This window comes from Macaca fascicularis, chromosome 20 (genome assembly GCF_037993035.2).
Source record: "Macaca fascicularis isolate 582-1 chromosome 20, T2T-MFA8v1.1".
Lineage (NCBI taxonomy): Eukaryota > Metazoa > Chordata > Mammalia > Primates > Cercopithecidae > Macaca > Macaca fascicularis.
The window spans coordinates 83,642,059-83,667,958 of record NC_088394.1 but is presented as its reverse complement, the minus strand read 5'-3'; the positions used below and the strand labels follow the sequence as shown (position 1 = coordinate 83,667,958).

At 50.0% G+C, this 25,900-nt stretch overlaps 1 protein-coding gene across 8 annotated transcripts in view; it reads left to right on the top strand.

Moving 5' to 3' along the window:
• Nucleotides 1-4,161: 4,161 nt before the first annotated feature.
• The window catches only part of KLHDC4 (kelch domain containing 4), a 62,762-nt gene continuing 41,023 nt past the window's right edge, over nucleotides 4,162-25,900 (top strand). For 5 of the 8 annotated variants that reach the window (XR_012428669.1, XR_012428668.1, XR_012428670.1 and 2 more), the window contains exons 1-5: nucleotides 4,162-4,356; nucleotides 8,312-8,403; nucleotides 14,569-14,647; nucleotides 15,761-15,859; nucleotides 20,376-20,512. Coding sequence is in view for 4 of the 8 variants with exons in the window: in XM_015443023.4 (XP_015298509.1) it covers nucleotides 4,258-4,356; nucleotides 8,312-8,403; nucleotides 14,569-14,647; nucleotides 15,761-15,859; nucleotides 20,376-20,512 (506 nt within the window). In the remaining 4 variants the exon portion in view is untranslated. Of the gene's footprint in view, nucleotides 4,669-8,311; nucleotides 8,404-14,568; nucleotides 14,648-15,760; nucleotides 15,860-20,375; nucleotides 20,513-25,900 lie in introns of all 8 variants that reach the window. The other 3 variants (XM_074026633.1, XM_074026631.1, XM_074026632.1) reach the window with 3 other exon arrangements.

Here is a 25,900-nt window from a genome sequence, read left to right as displayed (position 1 = left end):
CTACTCGGGAGAGTAAGGCAGGAGAATTGCTTGAATCCAGGAGGTGGAGGTTGCAGTGAGCTGAGATCGTACCACTGCACCCCAGCCTGGGTGACAGAGCGAGACTCCAGCTCAAAAAAAAAAAAAAAAGAAAGAAAGACATTGGAATATCTTCATGAAGAAGATGGGACACACGTTTCCAGGTTTCCATTTTTGAACTTCAAGCCTGACAAATTCCATCCTCGTTTCTCCTCATCCCTTGAGGCCCCTCCTGAGTGGGTGGCCCTTCTCAGAGGGCAGGGGCCAACTGTAGATCCCTCCGACTCCTCAGCACCCACCTGCCTCACCCCAGCTACCTGTGCACACTTGAAATATACACAGTTTATTGTATATAAGCAACATGTAGATAAATCCCTGATTATAGTTGGAAATCTTATGATTCCTCTCTCTCGAATGGATTCAAAGAAGTAGAAAAAATTCAGTACGGCCGGGGCGTGGTGGCTCACGCCTGTAATCCCAGCACTTTGGGATGCCGAGTTGGGTGGATCACGTGAGGTCAGGAGTTTGAGACCAGCTTGACCGACATGGTGAAACCCCATCTCTACGAAACGTACAAAAATTAGCTGGGTGTGGTGGCAGATGCCTGTAATCCCAGCTACTTGGGAGGCTGAGATAAGAACTTGGGAGCTGGAGGTTGCAGTGGGCCGAGATTGTGCCACTGCACTCTAGCCTGGGTGACAGAGTGAGACTCTGTCTCAAAAAACAACAACAAAAAAAAAACCTTTGTATTTTGCTTTTTTACTTTCCTAAACTTTATTATTGTTCCACTTGATTTTCCGAAGAATCCTGTGTAGTAGGTGAACTCGTTCATTATTCCCACTTTCCTGATGGGAAACGTGCAAAGAGCCACGTAATCCATACCACGCTTGGCAGAACCTTCCAATCACATTGATTACTTGTGGTGAGGGTAATTAGAAGTCAGCATATTTTCCAAAAGTTTAGTCTAGTATTAACAGATTTTTTTCTCTTCTGCACTTCAACTTGAAGGCAGCAGAGGGCGCCTGATCACACAAAAGATACACTCTAAGAGTTAGGGATAGATTAAAGATAATCCATTAGTTTCAACGATGTGAATTTTACTAAAATAGAGCCCTGTACTTAATCTTTTGACTGTTTTTAGGATCTGATCTCATTTTAGATGTTCTATTTGCTGTCTTTCTCAGTAATGAGAATTTCCATCTCACGTAAATCACCATGATGCCTGTAATCCAAGAGCCTTCTAATTTAGCTTCAAGCTTCTTTCAGATAATAAAAGTATTAAACCCCGTGTCCACCAGATCCTCCTAAATCTTCCATAGGTCGTACGCTCTGCCTCTCTCCGGCCTGAAGTGGGTGCCACTGTAATGTACTGCAGACAGATGAGCTGTGAATGAAGGGCCTTTCTGCTTCAAGTGCATGGCCTCAGGGTTACCCAGGATTTTTAGAAAAATGTTAAAGGATTAGGTGTGTTCTTAAAGTCATAGCACACTAGAGGGGACAGAAGTATTTCCCCAGGGCGATAGTGAGGAGTTAGCCTTTTGTAGCTCATCATAGAAGATAATCATGCCTGGATGCCCAGGCCGGCTTTCTGTGAAATTCTCCTGCTCCTTTCTGCTCAGCTTCTAACTGGTTCTTTTTTTTTTTTTTTCTCTACCACCACACAGGTTTCCTACAAGCAGTGCTGGAGACCATGGTGGCCTTCAACCCGTTCTATCTTTTCTTCTCATTATTTCCCTTAATTTCATTTTTCTTCTTGAAGAACTAGGTTTATGGACAAGGCTTGGAGTTGGTTGGAAAATCATTCCTCCTTGGCTGCTCGGTGACTAGTCATTGATTGGATCTAAGGTAACTTCTTTCTTTTTTTTTTTTTTTGAGACAGTTTCGCTTTTGTTGCCCAGGCTGGAGTGCAGTGGCACGATCTCGGTTCACCGCAACCTCTGCCTCCCGGTTCAAGCAATTCTCCTACCTCAGCCACCTGAGTTGCTGGGATTAGAGGCGTACACCACCGCGCCTGGCTAATTTTTTTGTATTTTTGTAGAGATGGGGTTTCACCATGTTGGCCAGGCTGGTCTTGAACTCCTGACCTTGTGATCTGCCTAACTTGGCCTCCCAAAGTGCTGGGATTACAGGCGTGAGCCCCTGCACCCAGCCGAGTTAACTTCTTCTTCTTCTTTTTTTTTTTTGAGACAAAGTTTTGCACTGTCGCCCAGGCTGGAGCGCAGTGGCGCGATCTCGGCTCACTGCAACTTCTGCCACCTGGGTTCAAGTGATTTTGCCTCAGCCTCCTGAATAGCTGAGACTACAGGTGTGTGCCACCACACCTGGCTAATTTTTTTTTTTTTTTGTATTTTTAGTAGAGACAATGTTTCACCATATTAGTCAGGCTAGTCTTGAATTCCTGACCTCGTGATCAGCCCGCTTCGGCCTCCCAAAGTGCTGGGATTACAGGCATGAACCACCGTCCTCGGCCTAAGACAATTTATTAAAGGCTGAGTCACACACAAAGTAATAAACTAGATTATTTCCTGATTTATGCTTTCCCGTTGCCAAATTTTGGCTTGTCCTTGTCCTTAATTTGCCTTATTCCTTGATTACCAGTCCAAAGATGACATCTTCTAAGGAATGATAAGCATTTTTACTCTGCTCTTTCAAATCATAACATTCCATACTCTGCAGATGATTTTGCCATTTCTTACATCATTTGAGGGAAATCCTAGAGTACAATTTCCTAGCAGGCATTTGGATCTTGCCCATCTTTATTTCTCAGGCTCCACAAATTGAGTACCCTTGCAGGGTGCTATCATTAGCTCTAGCCTACCAATGAAGAAACAAAAGTCCTCCATGTTAGGATATTTGAGGACATGTCCTTAGCACCTAACGGTGTCTGGCACATTTTAAATGGGAAGGTGGAAGGGGCCGTCTTTTTTCTTTTTTTTTTAAGATGGAATTTCGCTCTTTTGCCCGGGCTGGAGTGAAGTGGCTTGATCTCAGCTCACTGCAACCTCTGCCCCCTGGGTTCAAGCGATTCTCCTGCCTCAGCCTCCCAAGTAGCTGGGATTACAGGTGCCCAACACCACGCCCGGCTAATTTTTGTATTTTTAGTAGAGACGGGGTTTCACCATGTTGGCTAGGCTGGTCTCGAACTCTCGACCTCGTCATCCACTCACCTCGACCTCCCAAAGTGCTAGGATTATAGGCATGAGCCACCGCGCTCAGCCGGGACTGTCTGTCTTAGGGTCTGCAAACTGTTGTAACTGTATTAATTTTTTTTCTAGGAAATGAGGCCACAGCACTCATTTGATTTGTCCAAGGGGAAAAAATAGGGTTAGCTCAAGAGTCACCCACTTAGGCAGTTCTACACAGGGCTAAGCAACGTGCCTTCACAGGGTGCACGTGCACCCTGGGAAAGCTGAAAGAGCGAATTAGCCGGGCATGGTGGGCTCCTGTGGTCCCAGCTCCTCAGGACGCGGAGGTTGCAGTGAGCCGAGATCGCGCTACTGCACTCCAGCCTGCGCAACAGAGCAAGACCCTGTCTCTAAAAATAAAAATAAAATAAAACTCAGAGGGCACGTCTCCTAGGACACGGGGACAGGCTAGGTGGGGGCACAGGGCGTGAGAATGGCGAGCATGGCCCGAGTATGTCACGCCGGGGCTGCCATCTTTTCTGTTTTTTGAAACAGGATCTTGTTCTGTCGCTCAGGCTGGGGTGCAGTGGCGCATTGCTGCCTGGAACTCCTTGACTCAAGCGATCTTCCCGCCTCAGCTTCCCGAAGAGCTAGGACCACTGGCGCGAGACACTACGCCCGTTTAATGTTTGTTTTTTTTTTCTTTTGTAGAGATGGGGCGGGGCGGGGCGGGGCGGGGCGGGGCAGGGGTGGGGGGGTGGTTCTCGCTTTGTTGCCCAGGCTGGACTCGAACTCCAGGACTCAAGCGATCCGCCGGCCAACGCCTCCCAAAGCGCCAGGGTTACAGGCATCAGCCATTGCGCCCAGGCTGGGTCATCTTCTCCGAGGCCTTATGCAGAGTTCGAGACCCGCCAACCCGCTGCGGAAGACCGAGCTCCAAGACTGAACCCCGTAGGGCGCCCAGCCGCACCTCCACCGGAAGCGACTCGAACTCGAGGCCGGAAGTGACTCCATTTCTGTGCGTCGAGCTCCGCCCCACGAGCGCCCGGTTTCGGGCGGAGAGCGCGGCCCGTTTGGTACCTTGGTGTCCTATCGCGGCTTGGGACCCGACAAGATGGGCAAGAAGGGCAAGAAGGAGAAGAAGGGCCGCGGCGCGGAGAAGACGGCCGCCAAGATGGAGAAGAAGGTGTCTAAGCGCTCGCGGAAGGAGGAGGTGAGCGAGTCAGACTGGGCCTAGGGGCCCGACGTGGCGGCCGTGCAGCCTCGTCCGACTGCCAGCTCCGCCCGGGGTTGCGGGTCGCCGTGGGAGCTGCGCCGGCCCCGCGGGAGAGCTGGAGGCCGTAGAAACTGCCCCGGCGCCGCGTCCGGGCAGCCTGGACGGGGCCCGCCCCCTCCCGAGTCTCCACGTGTGTCTGGCCGCTTCCGGGAGAGCGACGGAGCTGCCTCCTTTAACGTGCTTGCTTTTCTTCGTGTGGTGTCACGGGCGTTTTTCTGCGTTTCCTCCCACTCCTCCCTCCCTCTAAAGGTAGGCTGGGTGGTGAGAAGACGCAGGGGTTTGGCGTAGGACGACCTGAGGTTGAGCCTGGGGCTGCCTCTGCAAGATGTGTGGCCTGGGAGTAAGACTCTTAACTTTTCTGAACCTCACCCTTCTCGTTTTTCTAAAGAGGACAGATAGTCATCACAGCGGCCCTGAGGAGTAAGCAGCAGATGGTTAAATGAAGAAGGCCCTGGAGCCACGGGGTATCCCGTAGCAGCTGATGGCAGCCATCACGGTTGTCTCCTTCCCTCTGGTCCTCAGCCCAGGGTCTGCAGGAGGATCCGTCCTGAACTTGGGGTTGAGTGTTCTGCGGCTGCTGCTCTTGGGTTCGCTAACCGGGGGCAGTTTTATGGCCTGCCGTGTACCAGGCACAGCTCCCTGGGCTTTAATCCTCACAACCAGGTCAATTCCCTAGCACTGATATTCCCATTTGACAGGAAGTCAGACCAACAGGTGAACCATGAAGTGATATGGAACTGGAGTGTGACCAGATGTCCTGAATCAGGAGCTCTTGACCACATTCCTTTGTCCCTTTTGTTCCTGCGTCATTGATCTCTCCATGTCCTCATCTCTTAAATAATGGAGTTGGACTTTTCCCCTCACACTCCTCTTAGGCTCTGACTTTTTTTTTTTTTTTTTTTTTTTTTGACGGAGTCTTGCTCTATCGCCCAGGCTGGACTGCAGTAGCATGGCCTGCTGGCCAGGGTTGTGGCACAGGAAGTCAGTTCATCTGTGTGGCATCTTCAGAATGGTGCTTGGCGGAAAGTAAGCACTCAGTAACCAGCTGTTATCTGCTTTCTGCTTTTTTTTTTTTTTTTTTTTTTTTTTTTTTTTGAGAAGGAGTTTCATCTTGTTGCCCAGGCTGGAGTGCTGTGGCGCGATCTTGGCTCACTGCAGCCTCCGCCTCCCAGGTTCAAGCGATTCTCCTGCCTTAGCCTCCCAAGTAGCTGGGATTACAGACATGCACCACCACACCGGCTAATTTTGTATTTTTTAGTAGAAACCGGGTTTCACCATATTGGTCAGTCTGGTCTCGAACTCCTGACTTCAGGTGATGCACCCACCTTGGCCTCCCAAATTGCTGGTATTACAAAGCGTGAGCCACCATGTCCTGCCAGTTACCTGTCATTTTTACTGATCTTCATGTCTCCCTCCAGTGCCCAATACTAAGGTGATTGTAACAGTAGCTTCCCTTAAGAGAGAGAGTCTATCAGTCCTGGGGTTTGTATGTTATCTTAATGAACCCTCAAAACAAACCTTTAAAATAACTGGTCGTCTGATTAGACTAGACCTACAGAAGATCATCTCTTTAAATTCAGCTGTGTCTGTAATGCAACCTAACCACAAGAGTGGTATCCTATTATTTTGCAGTCCTGGGAATTATTGGGGGAAGGGGGACCTTGGGGACAGCTTGGAATTCTGCTCCCACAGAACTCATGTATCAGGTCACCTGGTTCGCACCTTCACTTGGTGCTGGCCTCTGCCTGTCTTTCCACCTGTCTCCCTGGGCTCACTACAGCCACAATGCCTTTATTTTAGTGTCTCAAACATGCCAAGTTCTGTTTGTGGTCTTACCTGTACCCCAACCATACTCCGCCTGACTCGTCTTTTCAGCGTTCAGCTTATTGTCACTGTGGAGAGGCTGTCGCTGACTAGGCCACTGGTGTCACCCAGACCCTGCCACCTTGCTCTCCTTCAGCCCCCCAACGATGATGAGGTTCAGCCCAGGTTAAAGACTGCTGCCTTCCAGTAGCAGCAGCAGAGCTCTCCTGGCGCATAGATGCTGGGGTTTGAACTGTTTGTTTAACCTCGTTGAGCAAAACAAGTTGAAAGAATATACAGTATGATACCATTTAATGACATTTTATTTTTTGTTTTTATTTTTTTGAGATGGAGTCTTGCTCTGTCACCCAGAGCGAGTGTTGCAGTGGTGTGATCTCAGTTCACTGCAGCCTCCACCTCCCGGGCTCAAGCAGTTCTCCTGCCTCAGCCTCCCGAGTAGTTTGGGACTACAGGTGTGCGCCACGGTGCCGGCTAATTTTTGTATTTTTTACTGGAGACGGTTTTACCATGTTGGTCATGGCTGGTCTCGAACTCCTGACCTCAAGCAATCCACCTGTCTCGGCCTCCCAAAGTGCTGGGATTACAGGTGTGAGCCACTGTGCCCAGTCTGTTTAATGACATTTAAAAATGTAAAACAATACTATGGCTGGGCCGAGGTGGCCGCCATAGGTCAGGAGATTGAGACCATCCTGGCTAACAAGGTGAAACCCCGTCTCTACTAAAAAAAAAAAAATACAAAAAATTAGCTGGGCGTGGTGGCAGGCGCCTGTAGTCCCAGCTACTCGGGAGGCTGAGACAGGAGAATGGCGGGAACCCGGGAGGCGGAGCTTGCAGTGAGCCGAGATCGTGCCACTGCACCTCCAGCATGGGCGGCAGAGCGAGACTCGTCTCAAAAAAAAAAAAAATTGTAAAACAATACTATATGTTGCTTAGGGATACACGTGTGTAATAAAAGTGTGAAGAAAAGCTTGAGACCAATAAGCACCGAGTTCCAGGTAGTGGTTACTTCGGGGGGGTGTGGGTTTGTACATGCGGGCGTTACCCTGGGAACGGTGCACAGGAGCCGTCTTGGGTGAAGTTCCGTAACTTGTGTGTTCTAAATATTGCATAGTTTGGAATACTGAGCAGTGTACCCTGCTGCGAGAGCCTCTGGGAGGGATTGACGTTCACCCCGAGACTGAGGGGTGGGCTGAAGGAAGCACGAGGTGGGGCGTGGCGGGCTGAGGGAACCCGGTGTTTTCATTAAAGGAACGGAGAGGACGCCGGTGTAGCTTGGAGAGTGAGGCAGGGTGGGAGGTGAGGTTGGAGAGATGGGTGTGGGGGAGGGAAGATGGTCTGCAGGTGTGTGTAGCTGCAAGACGGACACCGAAGGCTAGAAGGAACTTGAAGTGTCAGGCTCGGGTGTGGTATGGGAGTGTCTCGTAAATGTTGGGAAATGGGCACTGGGACTGAGGCAGGAACACTGGGTTCCAGTGCTGCCCTCTGTGCTGGCACATCAGTGCCTCGAGTCACTCTCCATTGTAGTAAGAATTGACACCATCTTACACGGATCGACTGCAGCAGGTATTTGCTGAGCCCTTGCTGTGCAGGCAGTGTTTTAACCAGACACCGTCTTGCTCTGGTGGAGCTCATATTTTACTATTTTGTTGGGGTGGAGGGATGTGGAGGAAACAAGTGAGCAAGATAAACGTATCAGACCCTGCTCCGGAGACAGGAAGGCATGCAGGTGCGACGGCCCGGGCCTGAGCTCTGAGGTGCTGAGGGTGTCTGGTGAAGTCACGATGGGCTTGTCTGAGTGGAAGGTCTTGCAGGGGGAGCATTAGGGGTGTGGAGTGAGATAGTACTTGGTGCACACATCTACCCTTTAAGCAAACTGCCTTTGAGGTCAACCTCTGGTTACTTGTCAATGTGTCAAACTCCGCATTTCAGACGCAGGCACAGTATGTTACAATTCACAGACGTGACTGAGCCCAGTGGAATCACACTGACTGGGGGAAAGCTGGGCAGGCTGTGGCTCCCCGGCGGGTCTTAGGAACAAGTCTCATCTGTGCCTGCTTGCTTGCCCTAGGAAGACCTGGAAGCACTCATAGCCCATTTCCAGACGCTCGATGCCAAGAGGACTCAGATTGTGGAAACTCCGTGCCCCCCGCCCTCACCAAGGTGAGCAAGTAGCATTTTTCGCATTGTATGTGTTTCCTTTCCTTTTTTTTTTTTTTTGAGACGGAGTCTCACTCTGTCGCCCAGGCTGGAGTGCAGTGGCCGGATCTCAGCTCACTGCAAGCTCCGCCTCCCAGGTTTACGCCATTCTCCTGCCTCAGCCTCCCGAGTAGCTGGGACTACAGGCGCCTGCCACCTCGCCCGGCTAGTTTTTTTTTTTTTTGTATTTTTTAGTAGAGACGAGGTTTCACCGTGTTAGCCAGGATGGTCTCGATCTCCTGACCTTGTGATCTGCCTGTCTCGGCCTCCCAAAGTGCTGGGATTACAGGCTTGAGCCACTGCGCCCGGCCTTCCTTTTCTTCTATGCATTGAAAAACTGCTTTAAATAGCACCAGGTGTTGTAAATGATCAGGCACTTGGAACATTTTCATTATTAAAACCTGTTCTCGGTCACTTCTGAAGAAATGGAATGAGGCTGTTGAGCTTTACTGTCATAGAACCTGGGAGCAGGGCCTCCGGCACAGCCGCTGCCTCTGGACTCCTGTGCCAGCTTTGAAAGCTCCTCCACTGGTCATGATGTGTGGATGAAAGTGTTGACCCAGTGAGCTTTTCTTTGGTTCTTAAGGTATTTTAAAAGTGCGTATTGTAGGCAGAAAGCTGAAAATCACCTTGGTTTTTGCTGTGTTTGTAATGCTTTTAAATTCTCATTTGAAAAGTTTGTAAACATAAATTGAGTATGAGCCATTTTAAATGAATTTGAAAAGTACGTAGAAACATTCCGAGTCTGTAGGATTTCATACATATGTGGGATGAGCTGGAGTGAGAAATGATTTGCTTTATTTCCCTCTGTAGATTAACCTTGCAGCGTTTACCGTCTTAATAAAGCTGCTGCAGGCCTGAGTGGAAGCCGGGGTTGCCCGTCGGGAGTTGGGGGTCTTGGTTGTGCTGCGTTTGCATTAACGAGGCGCATGTGATGGCTCTGGTGCCCAAGTCCCACCCACCGGCCTCAGAGGCAGGGTTATCATCACCTGCCCAGAGGTGGGAGGAGCGCGGTGATCAGCCCCTGAGCAGAGTGAATGGTGTTGGGGCCACTCCCATAGGCCGATGTCCTTCCTGGTTTTCACTTAATATCCAGTAGGATTTGGGTGTTCTTTTTCCCTTTAGTTTGCATGTTGCCCTCAGGGCCAAATGTAAGTTACACATGGTAAATGTACTTTTTTTTTTTTTTTTTTTTTTTGAGACGGAGTCTAGCTCTGTTGCCCAGGCTGGAGTGCAATGGCCGGATCTCAGCTCACTGAAAGCCCCACCTCCCGGGTTCACGCCATTCTCCTGCCTCAGCCTCCCGAGTAGCTGGGAGTACAGGCGCCCGCCACCTCGCCCGGCTAATTTTTTTTGTATTTTAGTAGAGACGGGGTTTCACCGTGTTAGCCAGGATGGTCTCGATCTCCTGAACTCGTGATCCGCCCGTCTCGGCCTCCCAAAGTGCTGGGATTACAGGCTTGAGCCACGGCCCCCGGCCCTTTTTTTTTTTTTTGAGATGGAGTCTCACTCTGTCACCTAAGCTGCAGTGGCATGATCTTGGCTCTCTGCACCCTCTGCCTCCCAGATTCAAGTGATTCTCCTGTCTCAGCCTCCCAAGTAGCTGGGATTACAGGCGCCAGCCACCACACCCAGCTAATTTTTGTGTTTTTAATAGAGAGGGGTTTTGCCATGTTGGCCTGGCTCGTCTCGAACTTCTGACCTTAGGTGATCCACCTGCCTTGGCCTCCCAAAGTGCTGGGATTATGGTCATGAGCCACTGTGCCCAGCTGTAAACGTACATTTTCTTTTTTTTTCTGAGAAGGGGTCTTGCTCTGTTGCCCAGGCTGGAGTGCAGTGGCGCGATCTCAGCTCCCTGCAAACTCTGCTTCCCGGGTTCACACCATTCTCCTGCCTCAGCCTTCCGAGTAGCTGGGAGTAAAGGCACCCACCACCACGCCCGGCTAATTTTTTGTATTTTTAGTAGAGACGGGGTTTCACCGTGTTAACCAGGATGGTCTCATCTCCTGACCTTGCAATCCACCCTCCTTGGCCTCCCAAAGTGCCAGGATTACAGGCGTAAGCCACTGCGCCTGGCCACGTTTTCATTTGAGTTGTTGGAGCAAATGGCTTCTGACGTTCCAGCACTCTCGAGGAAAGCCACTTTGAATGGGGATTGGTTTTATTTATTTTTTTTTTGTAGAGACATTTTTTATGTTGCCCAGGCTGGTCTCAAGTTCCTGGGCTCAGGTAACCGTGCCTGGCCTTTTACATTTTGTTTTGTTTTTAAACGATATTTTAGAATTTTTCCATAAATAATATTGCCTGAAAGTCAGATGTCATGTCAGGATATAATTTAAGGTGTTGGCCGGGCGCGGTGGCTCAAGCCTGTAATCCCAGCACTTTGGGAGGCCGAGACGGGCGGATCACGAGGTCAGGAGATCGAGAGACGATCCCGGCTAACACGGTGAAACCCCGTCTCTACTAAAAAATACAAAAAAATAGCCGGGCGAGGTGGCGGGCGCCTGTAGTCCTAGCTACTCGGGAGGCTGAGGCAGGAGAATGGCGTAAACCCGGGAGGCGGAGCTTGCAGTGAGCTGAGATCCGGCCACTGCACTCCAGCCTGGGTGACAGAGCAAGACTCCGTCTCAAAAAAAAAAAAAAAAAAAAATTTAAGGTGTTGGCAGTTCCCTGGGTCAGCCGGAAATGCTTACTAATAGAAGGGAGCAGTTCTTGAAGCAGCTATCCTGAGATGAAGACCTTTTGCTTGGTAACCTAATAACTTCGAACCTCCTACCTCTTAATCGTATTAGTTGAGAACCTCGTGAGAGTGACCAGTTTCTAAATGAATATACCCTCAGGATTGGCTCTGATGTGACCTACCTGGAAAAGGGATATGACACCAGCTGCCTCAGTACCTCATCTGCCTGTGCGGCAGAAACACCTGGGCTAGTGCCGCTGGTGGCTGGGTGGAGGCCTCAGTTTGGGCCCCGTGTGGATTGTTTCCAAAGTTGTGTTTGGTACTTTTCTGCCAAAATCATTAGGTGTTCAGTGAGAAGAGATTCAGGGTCAGAGGAATTTGGGAAACACTTTATTCTTTTTTTTTTTTTTTTTTTGAGACGGAGTTTCGCTCTTGTTGCCCAGGCTGGAGTGCAATGGTGCGCTAGGCTCACCGCAATCTCTGCCTCACAGGTTCAAGCAATTCTCCTGCCTCAGCCTCCCGAGTAGCTGGAGTTACAGGCATGTGCCACCACACCTGGCTAATATTGTATTTTTGCTAGAGATGGGGTTTCTCCATGTTGGTCAGGCTGGTCTTGAACTCCCAACCTCAGGTGATCCGGCCGCCTCGGCCTCCCAAAGTGTTGGGATTACAAGTGTGAGCCAATGTACCTGGCCAGAATTTGCCATTTTAATCATTAAAACTGTACAGTTCAGTGGGATTACTTAATGCCACTTTGAAACCATTAGCACTATCCAGTTGCAACATTGTTTTATCACCCCAAATAGAAACTCTAGACCAACTTCATCTAACCCGTAGCCCAGGATGGCTTCGAATGCAGCCTGACACATATTCGTAAACTTTCTTAAAACATGATGAGTTTTTTTTTAAGCTCATCAGCTTTTGTTAGTGTTAGTGTATTTTGTGTGTGGCCCAAGATGATAATTCTTCCATTGTAGCCCAGGGAAGCGAAAAGATGGGACAAGTGTCTATACCCTTCAAGGGTCACTCCCTGTTTCCCCTCCCCCAGCCCCTGGTCACTTCTGGTCAACTTCCTGTCACTGTGAATTGGCCTATTCTAGGGATTTTGCATAAGTGGAGTGATAGAATTGTCTTCTTGTGACTGGCTTCCTTCACCTGGTATGTCCAGGTTCATCAGTTCTGTGGCATGTGTGAGAACTTTCTTAAGCTGTGTGAATTTCTTCTTAAGCTGAATCCTGTTCCATCTGTGGATATGCCACATTGAGCTTGTCCACTCATCTGTGGACCGACACTTAGGTTATTTCTCCTGTTTGGCTTTTGTGAGTGAGGCTGTAATGAGCATTGCATACAGGTATCTGAACCAATGCCTAGGAACGAATGGCCGGATCATGTGGTGATTCTTTGTTTAGCTTTTAATACTGGTTTCTTTTCTGCAGAAATTCCCAGCCTGTGATGTGTTTCTATGCAAATAAATCCCCAACAGAAAATAGAGTTCTCAGATTTCCCAAACTCACTTGACCTTGAAACCTGTTTTTCGTTTGAGAAGCATCTTTTGGAGCTGGCATTATGGAGCATGCCTTGGGGAACACCATCATAGAGGATTCTGAAGGGAAGATCTTTCCCAGTGACTCGCCAGATAGTCACTGTGTCTTTCATTGCTTTTGACTGAAGTGGTCCTATGTTTTTATTTATTTCTGTTTTTTTTTTTTTTTTTTTTTTTTTGAGACTGTCTCGCTCAGTCGCCCAGGGTGGAGTGCAAGGGTACAATCTCAGCTCACTGCAACCTCTGCCTCTCAGATTCAAGTGGTCCTTCTGCCTCAGCCTCCTGAGTAGCTGGGATTACAGGTGGCCGCCACCATGCCTAGCTAATTTTTGTATTTTTAGTAGACGAGGTTTCACCGTGTTTGCCAGGCTGGTTTTGAACTCCTCACATCAGGTGATCTGCCCGCCTCAGCCTCCCAAAGTGCTGGAATTACAGGTGTGAGCCACTGTGCCCAGCCCATAATATTATTATATAATTTCCTTATAGCTCTTTTTTTGTTCTCATGTGAAATAAATAGAAAGTTGTTTGTGTTGGCCGGGCACGGTGGCTCACATCTGTAATCCCAGCACTTTGGGAGTCTGAGGTGGGTGGATCACAAGGTCAGGAGAGTGAGACCTTCCTAGCTAACACTGTGAAACCCCGTCTCTACTAAAAGTACAAAAAATTAGCTGGACATGATGACAGGCACCTGTAGTCCCAGCTACTTGGGAGGCTGAGGCAGGAGAATGGCGTGAACCCAGTAGGTGGAGCTTGCAGTGAGCCGAGATCCTGCCACTGCACCCCAGCCTGGGGGACAGAGCGAGACTTAGTCTCAAAAAAAAAAAAAAAAAAAGAAAGTTGTTTGTATTTTCTAGATGGAAGGTATCTGGCATGTATATTGAAATACTTAAAATACTTAGATACTGGCCTTTTTTTTTTTTTTTTTTTTTTTTTCCCCACATGGAATCTCGCTGTGTCACCAGGCTGGAGTGCAATGGCACGATCTCAGCTCATTGCAACCCCCACCTCCTGGGTTGAAGCGATTCTCCTGTCTCAGCCTCCTGAGTAGCTGGGCTACAGGCACGTGCCACCATGCCCAGCTAGTTTTTGTATTTTCAGTTAAGACGGGGTTTCACCATGTTGGCCAGGATGGTCTCGATCTCTTGACCTCATGATCCACCTGCCTCGGCCTCCCAAAGTGCTGGGATTACAGGCGTGAGCCACTGCTCCTGGCCTAGATACTGAACTTTTTAGAACAATTTTGAGGTGATTTGAGAGAATAGGCTCTTAAAAGAGGACAGTTCTGAGGGCCGGGTGTAGTGGCTTATGCCTGTAATCCCAGCACTGTGGGAGGCTGAGGTGGGCGGATCACTTGAGGTCAGGAGTTTGAGACCAACCTGGCCAACACACTGAAACCCTAATCTCTACTGAAAAAATACAAAAATTAGCTGGGTGTAGTGGCGGGCACCTGCAGTCCCAGCCACTAGGGAGGCTGAGACAGGAGAATTGCTTGAACCCAAGAGGTGGAGGTTGCAGTGAGCCGAGATTGTGCCATTGCACTCCAGCCTGGGCAACAAGAGGGAAACTCCATCTCAAAAAAAAAAAAAAGACAGTTCTGAAACATCTGGTACATCAGTAGGGGCATCTGGACTTGTTCCTGCCTGGGGACTTTTTTTTTTTTTTTTTTTAAACAACCAGACGCTGTGCCAGCCCAGTTCCTTGGCTGTCCTTGGAGTGCGGCCCTGGGCACTGGTAGAGGGGTTGGTGTTCACGTGGCACCTTTGCTTCCTCTCTCAATGCCAGGCTCTGCTTTCAGGAAGTGCAGAGGCAGCCAGTCTGTGGTGACAGGATTCTGTGAGGAAGGGGACGGGGCTCTGGTGGTTGTTGGGGGGTGACCTTGCTGACCTGCCGCTTGTGTCTCTTGTAGGTTAAATGCCTCCCTCTCGGTTCATCCTGAGAAAGATGAATTAATCCTTTTCGGAGGTGAATATTTCAACGGCCAAAAAGTAAAGTATATATTTTTTCTTTTCTTCCCATATTGCATGAGTATCATTTGTTAGAAAGTTAACTTAAGGCAGTGACATCAAATACACGTTGGCCCCTTCACCCCCCTCGTATCACGCACTTGAGCTGTGAGGCCTGATGTGAGATGTCGCCAGCATGGTCCAGGCACTGGCATGGCTGTTGATGATGTCAGTGGTCCTGGGGTCTCCGTTCCTCAGACTTAGACTGAGCCCCAGTTCCGCCGTCATCACTCTTGACGGGTGCACCTGTCTTTGTGGTTGTCTGTGCTGTTCTTCCTCCCAGTGAGTTTCCAGGTTTCACACTCAGCTTTCAGGTTGTCTTAAATAGGGAAAGTACTAATAAATTGTAGGGCTAATTTTTATTTTTGAGCAGGCCAGAGAGACCTGTGTTTCACAATTGTGTGTGAAACACCAAAGCAGGAGCTCACCTTCCCTGCAGCCCGGGATGGGCCCTGGGGGTTCAACTGCTGGGGACAAACCTGGGGGTTTGTCCATCTTCCTCTCTCAGTTTTCGTGCATTTAGAAACTAGGCTTGATTGGGTATGGTGACTCATGCCTGTAATCCCAGCACTTTGGGAGGCCGCAGAGCACCTGAGGTCAGGAATTTGAGACCAGCCTGGCCAATGTGGTGAAACCCCGTCTCTACTGAAAATACAAAAATTAGCCAGGCGTGGTGGTGGGCGCCTGTAATCCTAGCTACTCGGGAGGCTGAGGCAGAGAATCACTTGAACCCGGGAGGCAGAGGTTGTAGTGAGCCAAGATTGCACCACTGCACTCCAGCCTGCACAGCAGAGCAAGACTCCATCTCAGAAAAAACAAAAACATAAAAACTAGACTTGAATTAGGAGAATGACCAGTCCTAGTAAACAACAGCAAGGGCTTTCAGTGCCTTCCAGATTCCTGGGCCGTGGGTCGTTTTCATTGTGTCAGCATCCCCGAGGGCCCCCCCGGGGACCCAGTGGCCTCCCTGCATTACTGGTATCGTTTCCATTGCTTTAGGATGTCAGTTTCCCAGGGAACTGTCATGATTAAGATTGTTCTCACCACTCTCTTGGAGGCGTATCGTTTGTGACACATTCTTCTTCCTTCCTGTAGACTTTTTTGTATAACGAGCTCTATGTCTACAATATCAGAAAGGATGCCTGGACTAAAGTTGACATCCCCAGTCCACCTCCGAGGCGCTGTGCTCACCAGGTAATGTCAGCACTGACTCTCAGCCGCCCTCTCTCCTCCCACGTGAGAGTCTGGTAGACACATGGAGAGCTGATAGGCAATGGGCGGCTGGTGCGGAGGCCTCGGCCTCCCAAAGTGCTGGGATTACAGGCATGAGCCGCTGCTCCCAGCCTGAGTGTCTGGATTTTTTCATCTATCAAACAGTGTTGCATTTTGTCCTGGCAAGTGATTCAGTTCCTTGCAGATCATCTGGATCCTTTTGAGACTCTCTCTAGGGCTGGCTTAGCCCTCAGTGGTGGCCTTTCTGCAGTCTTCAGTAAATGAGCTGTGTGGTCAGTGACATCTTTTCACCTTGTCTGGTTGGAACTTGCCTGTTTCTAAGCCCTGTGTAAGCTCAGATAGTTCTCAGCATCAGAAGATGCTTTTGTCTTCACAGTAGTGGTTCCTTGGTCTCCCCCGCCCAGGGTGCGGCTTAGTGTACAGAGACTCCAGGGGACGCCCCGTGCAGATTGCCAGGGCTCTTTCTCCCATGGCTTCCTCTCTCCAGTGCTCTGCCCTGTCACTTTTAGCTGCCTGCATGTCCCTGAACTCCAGTCCTTGTCTCCTCAGCTGTGCAAGACCACCTGCCCTGCCTGGGCCCCTTGTCCCTGCACCAGGGAAGAAGCTGCCTGCAGGGGCCGGAGTCGTGGGTCAGGGCTCCCTGGCATGTTTCCTGGCTCTCAGGTTCGCAGTCCTGCACTTCCCGCTTCCCGTTGTCTGGAGGTTGTTGCTTCATAGGTTTCGTCTGGTTTTTTCCTTGTTGACAGCGGGGAGCTAATGTGCTCCATCGTGGTCAGGAGTGGAAGTTTTACCTGTGGGTCTTCATAGTTTTAATCTTCCCTTGAATCATATTTATTTTGTTCCCTGGTGTTCATTATCTTTGGGGCGTAGGCTATACGAAGCTGTTAGACCGCTGATCAGCCTGCCTTTGTGTGGTCCTCTGGGTCGGACTGGGTCGGGCCTGGGATTCTAACTAAGATGGAGGAGAGGGTGTTAGAGCAGTGCTGTGGGTTACACTCTTGCCTGGAGTTTGACTTCATTTTTTTTGTCTTTGTTTGTTTGTTTGTTTGTTTTTGTGGAGAACAAGGTCTTGCAATATTGCCCATGGAGGTCTCGAACTCCTGGGCTCAAGCTATCCTCCTGCCTCTGCCTCCCTGAGAGCTGAGATTACAAGTGTGAGCCACTGCGCCCGGCCGTTTGACTTCATTTTTTAAGAATGGCTTTATTTTTTGTATTTTAGAAATAGGGTCTTGCTTGTTACCCAGGCTGGTGTCAATGTCCTGGGCTCAGTCCTCCCACATCAGCCTCCCATCGTGGTGGCGTTACAGGCATGAGCCACTGCACCTGGCCAGGAATGGCTTTAGGGCCTGATTATGTAAGTCGTAAGTATTCATTCCGTAAAAAATGAAAAGGATGAAAAGGAAAGTCTATTGTCCCTTCTCCCTAAACTGTGAATTTATATTTTCTGCATGTTTTCTCTGCACGTACAGTTCATATTTCTTTTCTTTTTTTTTTTTTTTTTGATGCACAGTCTTGCTCTGTCACCTAGGCTGGGGTACAGCGGTGCGATCTCAGCTCACTGCAACCTCTGCCTCCTGGGCTTAAGCGATTCTCCTGCCTCAGCCTCCAGAGTGGCTGGGATTACAGGCGCATGCCACCACGCCCGGCTGATTTTTGTATTTTTAGTAGAGACAGTGTTTTACCATGTTGGTCAGGCTGGTCTCGAACTCCTGACCTCATGATCTGCCTGTCTCAGCCTCCCAAAGCGCTGGAAGTAGAGATGTGAGCCACCACGCCCAGCCAGTTCATATTTCTGTGCATCTATTTCATGCAAACTGGAGCGTGCGTGTATGTGTTCTTTCTATAGTGTTCTCTCCCGTTGACGTATTATTGTAGGATTGTTCTATGGCATTGAATAGTCTTCCACGAGATGACATTTTAAAACTCTGTTGTACCGGGTGGCACGTTTGTGCCACCTAACTTCCTCTAGATTCAAAACATTTGTTAAGTTTCGGCCTTGAGCCAGTCATCATGTCCGCTGTGAAGGTGTAAATTGGTCAATTTCTTCCTGTGGGACTATTGGGCTTTTAGAATGATAGGAAACCTGGCCTGTCCTTTTACAGGTCAGTCATCTGTGCTGAGATGACAGATGCAAAGAACAGCTGGAAGTGGGTGGGTTGGAGAGGGACATGCCACCCCTGTGTGCTGCTGCTACCTGCCCCCGCTGTCTGGCCAAAAAGGAACCGCATTGGTGCAGAGGGGTGGCACTGTGGCCGTTTCTAAGTGTGGGCGGGCGAAGCACCACCTCAGAGGTGCTGGGAGGGAGCCTGCTGAGGACCACTGTCTGCCCCACCTGAGCACACTTGGCCTTAGGTTGGCACTCTCATTTGCCAGTCCTCTCTGCGCCCTGTGTGGAACCATTCTTTATCCTGCTAGATCCTCACTCTTACCTCGAAACGAGAGAGAATAAAACAACAGGCTTTTATGAAAGAACCAACTCTGAAATGACCATGGCTGAGCCGGGAAATGGGGCTTCACCTGCTGCCGGGGTGCTCAGGTTGCTTTTTCTCTCTGTCCCTTTTTTTTTTTTTTTTTTTTTTTGAGACGGAGTCTCGCACTGTCGCCCAGGCTGGAGTGCAGTGGCGCAATCTCGGGTCACTGCAAGCTCTGCCTCCCGGGTTCACGCCATTCTTCTGCCTCAGCCTCCCAAGTAGCTGGGACTGCAGGCGCCCACCACTACACCTGACTAGTTTTTTGTATTTTTAGTAGAGATGGGGTTTCACCGTAGCCAGGATGGTCTCGATCTCCTGACCTCGTGATCTGCCCGCCTCGGCCTCCCAAAGTGTTGGGATTACAGGCGTGAGCCACCGCGCCCGGCCTTTTTTTCTTGCTTAATTACACCACCAGGTGCATTGTAGTCACGTGAAGCTGGGCTGCGTGACCTGGGCAGGGTGGGCGGCTCTCACCTGTGGAGATGCAGCACTGAGGGTCCCCCTCCAGCGTGGTTACTGCTACGGACTGCCTAGGAGCGTGCTCTTCTCATCCTGGACCCCGGTCGCTGCTTAACTTGCAGGTTTGGAGGAAAGACCCGGTGGAGTCTGGTCTCCGCCTCTGTTGCTGCCCAGCAGTCAGTCCAGGCAGCTCTTCCCACAGGTGGACGTGGGCCTTCCCCTGAAGCCTCTGCCGCCCGCAGTTCTTGGGGCCCTGAGAGGGAGTGGGCCACGGAGGGCCTCATGTGGAGTAGCTGGTGGTGTCTGATGACCCATCAGGGATGCCCTTGTTTTTGGTTGGTGGTCTGCTGTCTCCTCGGCATCCCCTGCTGCCAGAGTGCCTTTCCGTGTGTGGCCCAGAGGACATGACTCCCACTGCGCTCCTTCACCTTTACTGTGGTGCTGAAGTCTTTAATCATCGTTCATAACGTCACGTAAGGCTGGGTGCGGTGGCTCGTGTGTGTAATCCCAGGGTGCTTTGGGAGGCTGAGGCGGGAGAATTAACTAAAGCCAGGAGTTTGGGACCAGCCTGGACAACATAGACCCCTTCGCTACAAAAAATTAAACAGCTGGGCATGATATCACATGCCTGTAGTCCGAGCTCCTCAGGAGGCTGAGGTGGGAGGGTCACTTGAATCCACGAGGTCGAGGCTGCAGTGAGTGATGACTGATGATTGTACCACCGTACTCCAGCCTGGGCGACAGAGCAAGACCCTGTCTCTAAAAGGAGAAAACATTACATAAACGCTTTCTTTTTTTTTTTTTTTTTGAGACGGAGTCTTGCTCTGTCACCCAGGCTGGAGTGCAATGGCGCAGTCTCGGCTTATTGCACCCTCCGCCTCCTGGGTTCAAGCGATTCTCCTGCCTCAGCCTCCGAGCAGCTGGGACTACAGGTGTGTGCCACCACGCCCGGCTAATTTTTGTATTTTTAGTAGAGACGGGGTTTCATGTTGGCCAGGATGCTCTCTATCTCTTGACCTCGTGATCCACCCGCCTTGGCCTCCCAAAGTGCTGGGATTACAGGCGTGAGCCACTGTGCCTGGCCTATAAACACTTTCTTTTAGGTGCACATTGTACTTGTGAGGCTAATTTAGTTGGTCCATAACAGCTAGGAAAGGGATTAACGAGAGCAGGCAGACAGCTTTATTGTAGATATTACTAAAAGGAAAACGCTGCTAGGTTGCACCACACCACTGTTAATATTTGAAGTAACCAGCTGTGTCCACTTTAAAGGGATATGGCATTGTCTACATTTAAATGGATGTTTATTTTGCAACCTAGGGATCCGTGAAAGTTTGTCAGACCCTTGACTGAGGACATGCTTTCCTACGAGGGTGCTTCTCTGGAATCCTCCCCTCAGAGGCAGGAGAGGACGTGGCTGAGTGTGGGGCCGGTCACGTTGCGGGGCAGCTGAGATAGTACTGAAGCGCTCACCACTGCCGGTCACCCGTGACACTGGCCCTGCTGCTGTGTGGCTGTGCCGTGACCTGTCACCTTTCTTTTCACAGGCGGTGGTGGTGCCTCAAGGTGGCGGACAGCTGTGGGTCTTTGGAGGGGAGTTTGCCTCTCCCAGCGGAGAGCAGTTCTACCACTACAAGGATCTCTGGGTCCTGCATTTGGCCACCAAGACCTGGGAACAAGTCAAGTAAGAAGCCAGATGAGAAGCTGAGCTCCAGGCGTGGCTCTTCTGTGCTTGTGTGCTGAGCCCGAGTGCTGGGAACAGACCTCAGAATACCAGGGCTCAGAGGAACCTGGGTCACAGTCCAGGAGTCCAGCCTCGCTGGGTCCTGGGAGACCACGTTTCTCTGGACCCTTCATAGAGAAGCCTGGGCCAGGTGTAGGGGCGCCAGCTGCCTGGCTTTGTTCTCCAGGTTCCTCTTGTCGTTGGCTGCCAGCCTCTCGCCTGTGTTGCAGCTCTTCTCCTGTGGTCTTCTGTTTACACCCTTGGAGGCAGCTCTGGGTGCCCAGCTTGCTGTAAGGGGAGCCCCAGGGGAGCCCCATAGGGATATGTCATTGACTAAAAGGGTGTCCTCTTTCTGTGTCGAGTTGGTGTAGAAACCGTGGAGCTGGTATGAGACAGGAAGGACATTGACATTTGTCTTTGAACCCCGCTCAGCCTCTGTTGATTTCCACCTCTGTCGGGAATGTCACTGACGGGGTTTCTGATGCACGTTTACCACGGGTGTCTCCCGTTAGTCAAGAGCTGCATGTCTGTCCGTGTAGAGAGCCAGATGGTGTGTTTGCATGTAAGTTAAGAAATCTGGTCGAATGACAGACTGAAGTAGAGTTGTTAGCGTCCTTCTCCTAGGTGTGGCCTGGCTCGATTGCCGCTGCCATGACCCACCCTTACACACGCCATCTCTCTGCCATTAAAGCAGCACAGTGGAAGTGCCCTTGCTTCCGGGAGAGAGGCCGCTGCACGCAGGCCTTCTCCACGTCCCGGGGCTTCAGCTGGAGGCCAGCGGCACTCCCTGGAGCCCGCACTTGGTTATGTCATGATGAGCCACTTCGGGGTGTTTCTTGGAGTTTGGGCTCCGTTATGTTGCGGTGAGTCTCATCAGGATGTCGAGGCCTGTTCTGCTGGCTCCACTGCTCCTCCTGGCTCTAGGCCGGGAGTGTTAACCAGTCAAAGGAAGAGTCCGCTGTGCATGGGGAGGGTGTAGACAGATTCCCTGTGCTGGGCCCACCTGCTGGAGGAGGGCTTGACCATAACCTTACAGTGGGACCTCGTTCCTCGAATGCTTGCTTATGGTAATTAACACAGGAGACTAGTTGTAAAGGTATATTGTAGAAGCTGTTAGACTTTTTAAAATAGTGATCCTGCAAATGTACGATGTAGTTGCCATTCTTAGCCCCCAGTTTCCGTCTCTACAGGGAGTGGTGGGGCAGGAACAGGATCATGATGTGCTTCACTCTCCTCTTTTTGCCAGAATCACCATTTGTGGAGGCGTCTGTGTCTCTCTTTCTGGTCTTGTCTTTCTCTCCTCTCTCTCTGTCTCTTCTCTGTCTCTCTTTCTCCTTCCTTTGTTTCTTCCTTCTTCAAGAGATAAAGTCTTACTCTGTTGCCCAGCCTGGTTACAGTGGTGTGATCACACCTTACTGCAGCCTCAAACTCCTGGGCTCAAGTGGTCTTCCTGCCTCAGCCGCCCTAGTAGCCGAGATTACAGGCGTGCACCACCATGCCTGGCTAATTGAAAAAAAAAATTTTTTTTTCTTTTTTTAGAGAGGGGGGGTCTTGTTAATGTTGCCCAGGTTGGTCTTGAACTCTTGACCTCAAGTGATTCTCCCATCTCAGCCTCCTGAGTAGCTGGGATTATAGGTGTGAGCCACTGTGCCAGGCCGAGCTGCTTAATTTCTGTATTTCTACTGCTCAGCAGGATTCGGTTACTGCTGCTTAACGTATTTGTGATTGGGAGATGCCTAATGTTGAGCCTCGTTAAGGCCCTGACGAGACGTACAACGGTAACAAATGGTCTGCAGGAGATGTTGTTTGACAGCTGATGTCCACATCCCTTTCTGCGTTCTCTCCCACCTTGTAGTCATCTCGGGGTGCTGAGCCCTTGCCCTCATAAACACCAGGCGCCTTGACTGTCCCCACAGCCTCAGCCTGCCCTCTCCCACACTGCCCCGATGTCATCTTGAAGACCTTCAATGTGAGCAACCCCCTCTCTTGCAGTGACAGTTGACTGCAGTCTGTTGTGTACCAGATCCAAGCACATCTTAGCTAAGGTTTTCTGAGCAAGACATTCAGCAGAATCTAGAAGAGGTGGATGGATTTGCCCATATAAAATAGGAAGGCCTGTGTGTGGAAAATGATGCCACAGGGAAAGTTAAAAATAGTGACCGGTGGGGAGAAAGTACCTGCAGCATCAAGCAGAGCTTACATTCAGGGAGGGTGGTGCCCTCTGAAGCAGAGCAGAAGGCGGGGTAGAGGGCATCACGAGGCAGGCCCCAGGGCGGGTGCTGCGAGAGCAGTGCTGGGCAATGGGTGCAGGGTGGAGAGAACATGCCCTCACTGCTCAGTGAGTGGCACCTGTTCAATGGAATTTTAAATGTGCGTGTCCCGTGACCCCCAAGTTTGCTTTAAGGATTATACCCTAAAGAAATGCTTTCTCTTATTTTGTACAAAAAACATGTACAAAATATGTACCAAAAACAGGATGCAGAACAACATATGCTTGGAAAAAAGCCTGCGTGTGTGCACCTGTGTGTGTGTGCATATGATTGCATGCATGTATGTGAACGTGTGAGCATGTGTGCCTACATGTGCCTCTGTGTGCCTGTGTGTGCATGCGTCTGACCATGCATACGCGTGAGCATGTGTGTGTGCATGTGCCTCTGTGTGCGTGCATTGCATGTGTGACGGTGTGTGCACGTGTCTGTGTGTGCATGTGTGTGCATGTGTGTGTGCATGCATGCATCTTTGTGCATGTGTGTGCCTGTGTGATTGTGTGCCCGTATGTGTGTGTGAGCATGTCTGCATGTGTGTGCATGCGTGTGCATGCTCTTGTGTGTACACTTGCAAGTGTGTGTGCACACTCAAACAGTGACCCAGACAACCTGGTGTGTGCACACTGTACGTGCACAGGAGAAGGTCTGTATTTTTGAGGTTTCTTCTGATTCGTTGATCTTTTCTTGGTATCATTCTTTATGCCATTTTAATTATGTAGCTTTATGGTATATTTTGATAGGTTGGAGGATTTTTCTCATTTACTTAAAGTGTATGCTTTTTCATGTATTTTTTTCTCCATGAGCTTTACCATCAGTTTTTCAAATTCTATTTTTTTTTTTTTTCTGAGACAGTCTAGCTCTGTTGCCCAGGCTGGAGTACAGTGGTGTAATCTCGGCTCACTACAACCTCCACCTTGCTGCTTCAAGACATTCTCGTGCCTCAGCATCCCGAGTAGCTGGGATTACAGGCGCCCGCCATCATGCCTGGCTAATTTTTTTTTTTTTTTTTTGAGACGGTGTCTCATTCTTATTGCCCAGGCTGGAGTGCAATGGCATGATCTTGGCTCACTGCAACTTCCACCTCATGGATTCAAGCGATTCTCCTGCCTCACCCTCCTGAGTAGCTGGGATTACAGATTCCTGCCACCACGCCTGGCTAATTTTGTATTTTTAGTAGAGATGGGGTTTCTTCATGTTCGTCAGGCTGGTCTTGAACTTCCGACTTCAGGTAATCCCCCCACCTCGGTCTCACAAAGTGCTGGGATTACAGGCGTGAGCCCCTGTACTCGGCCTTAATTTTTGTATTTTTAGTAGAGATGGGGTTTCACCATGTTGGCCAGGCTGGTCTTGAACTCCTGACCTCAAGTGATCTGCCCATCTCGGCCTCCTAGATTGCTGGAATTAACAGGCATGAGCCACCACACCTGGCCCCCAAATTCTAATTTTAAAAGTCCAGAATGATGATGATGATTTTTTTTTTTTTTTTTTTTTTTGGAGACGGAGTCTTGCTCAGTCTCCCAGACTGCAGTGCAGTGGGCGCTATCTCAGCTCACTGCAAGCTCTGCCTCCCGGGTTCCCGCCATTCTCCTGTCTCAGCCTCCCGAGTAGCTGGGACCATAGGCGCCCGCCACCAAGCCCGGCTAATTTTTTTTGTATTTTTAGTAGAGATGGGGTTTCACCATGTTAGCCAGGATGGTCTTGATCTCCTGACCTTATGATGCACCTGCCTTGGCCTCCCAAAGTGCTGGGATTACAGGCGTGAGCCACCGCTCCTGGCCAGAGTCCAGAAGGATTTTGACTGGATTGTGTTTGCTGATAAATCGCATTTAGGCAGTGACACCATCACACCCCCGGTCCTCCCCTCGGGAGTGTTGTGCATCTGTCCATTTAGTTGAGTTTATTTATTAAGAATTTAAACCTGGGCTGTGGTGGTAAAGAGTGTCAAATCCTAACCGCTAAACCCCCTGGGAAGTTACATTTTTTTTTTTAACCTTCAGTCAAGTTTAAAATGGCCTGAAGTAGAATTGTAGAGTCCAGGCCTGGTGTGGTGGCTCATGCCTGTAATCCTAGCACTTTAGGAAGCGGAGGTGGGAGCATTACTTGAGCCCAGGAGTTTGAGACCAGCCTGGACAACATAGTAACACCCATCTCTAAAAAAGAAGTTAGCTAGGTGTGCTGGTGCGTGTGTATAATCCCAGCTACTTGGGAGGCTGGGGTGGGAGGATCACTTGAGCTCAGGAGTTCAAGGTGCCAGTGAGCTGTGATTGCATCACTGCACTGCAACCTGGGCCACAAGTGAAGCCCTGAGACTTAACAGAACATCAAAATGCAAGGCATATATATTTAGAAAGCCTTTGACCTTTTGTCTAATGGTTCTCCCAAAAGCCTGCAGTTAGTGCCGGTGCTGGCATGTGGAGGGAGGGCTGACTGTTAGCGCTGATGCCTGTGCGGGCGCTCCTGTTTCATGGTTTTCCTCAAGTGTTCTCCGTGCTCATCCTCACTCCATAACTGTGGCAGACGGTGGACTAAGCTGTGGCGCCTTTGCAGAATGAGTCTTGCCTGCCCTGATAGGAGGACGCTGTGGGCAACTCGTCTGCAGGGGCTGTGTTTTGATTCTGAACTTAGAGAACAGTGGGGGGTTTTCCTGGCACGGTGGCCAGCAGTGCCGTCTGCTGGCAGAGAAGAGGACCTTGAGGAGTGGTTCTCCAATCTTCATACTCCACGTAGCCCCTAGGGAGCCCGGGAGAATGCTCCTTCCTGCCCTCGCGCTCCAGACATCAGTCCCATTCAGAGCAGGTTTGATGTGGGGTTGAGGAATCTGTGTTTTACCCCAACGCCTCCTTGTACCCTCTCCACGATCCCGATGCTGACGGCTGGTAATCCATCAGCCTCCATCACTGGTAGAAGGCATGCTTACTTTGAATACTGTTCAACTGATGTGAATTTTTTTTAGCTGCTGCTTGAAAGAAGTAAGAATATTCATGTAAAATACTCTTAGATCCTTAACAATGAAAGTAGTGTAGGTTTTGCTTTTGTAAGTTACTGATGATAGTAGAATGAAAGGATTCTCTGAATGGTTGTT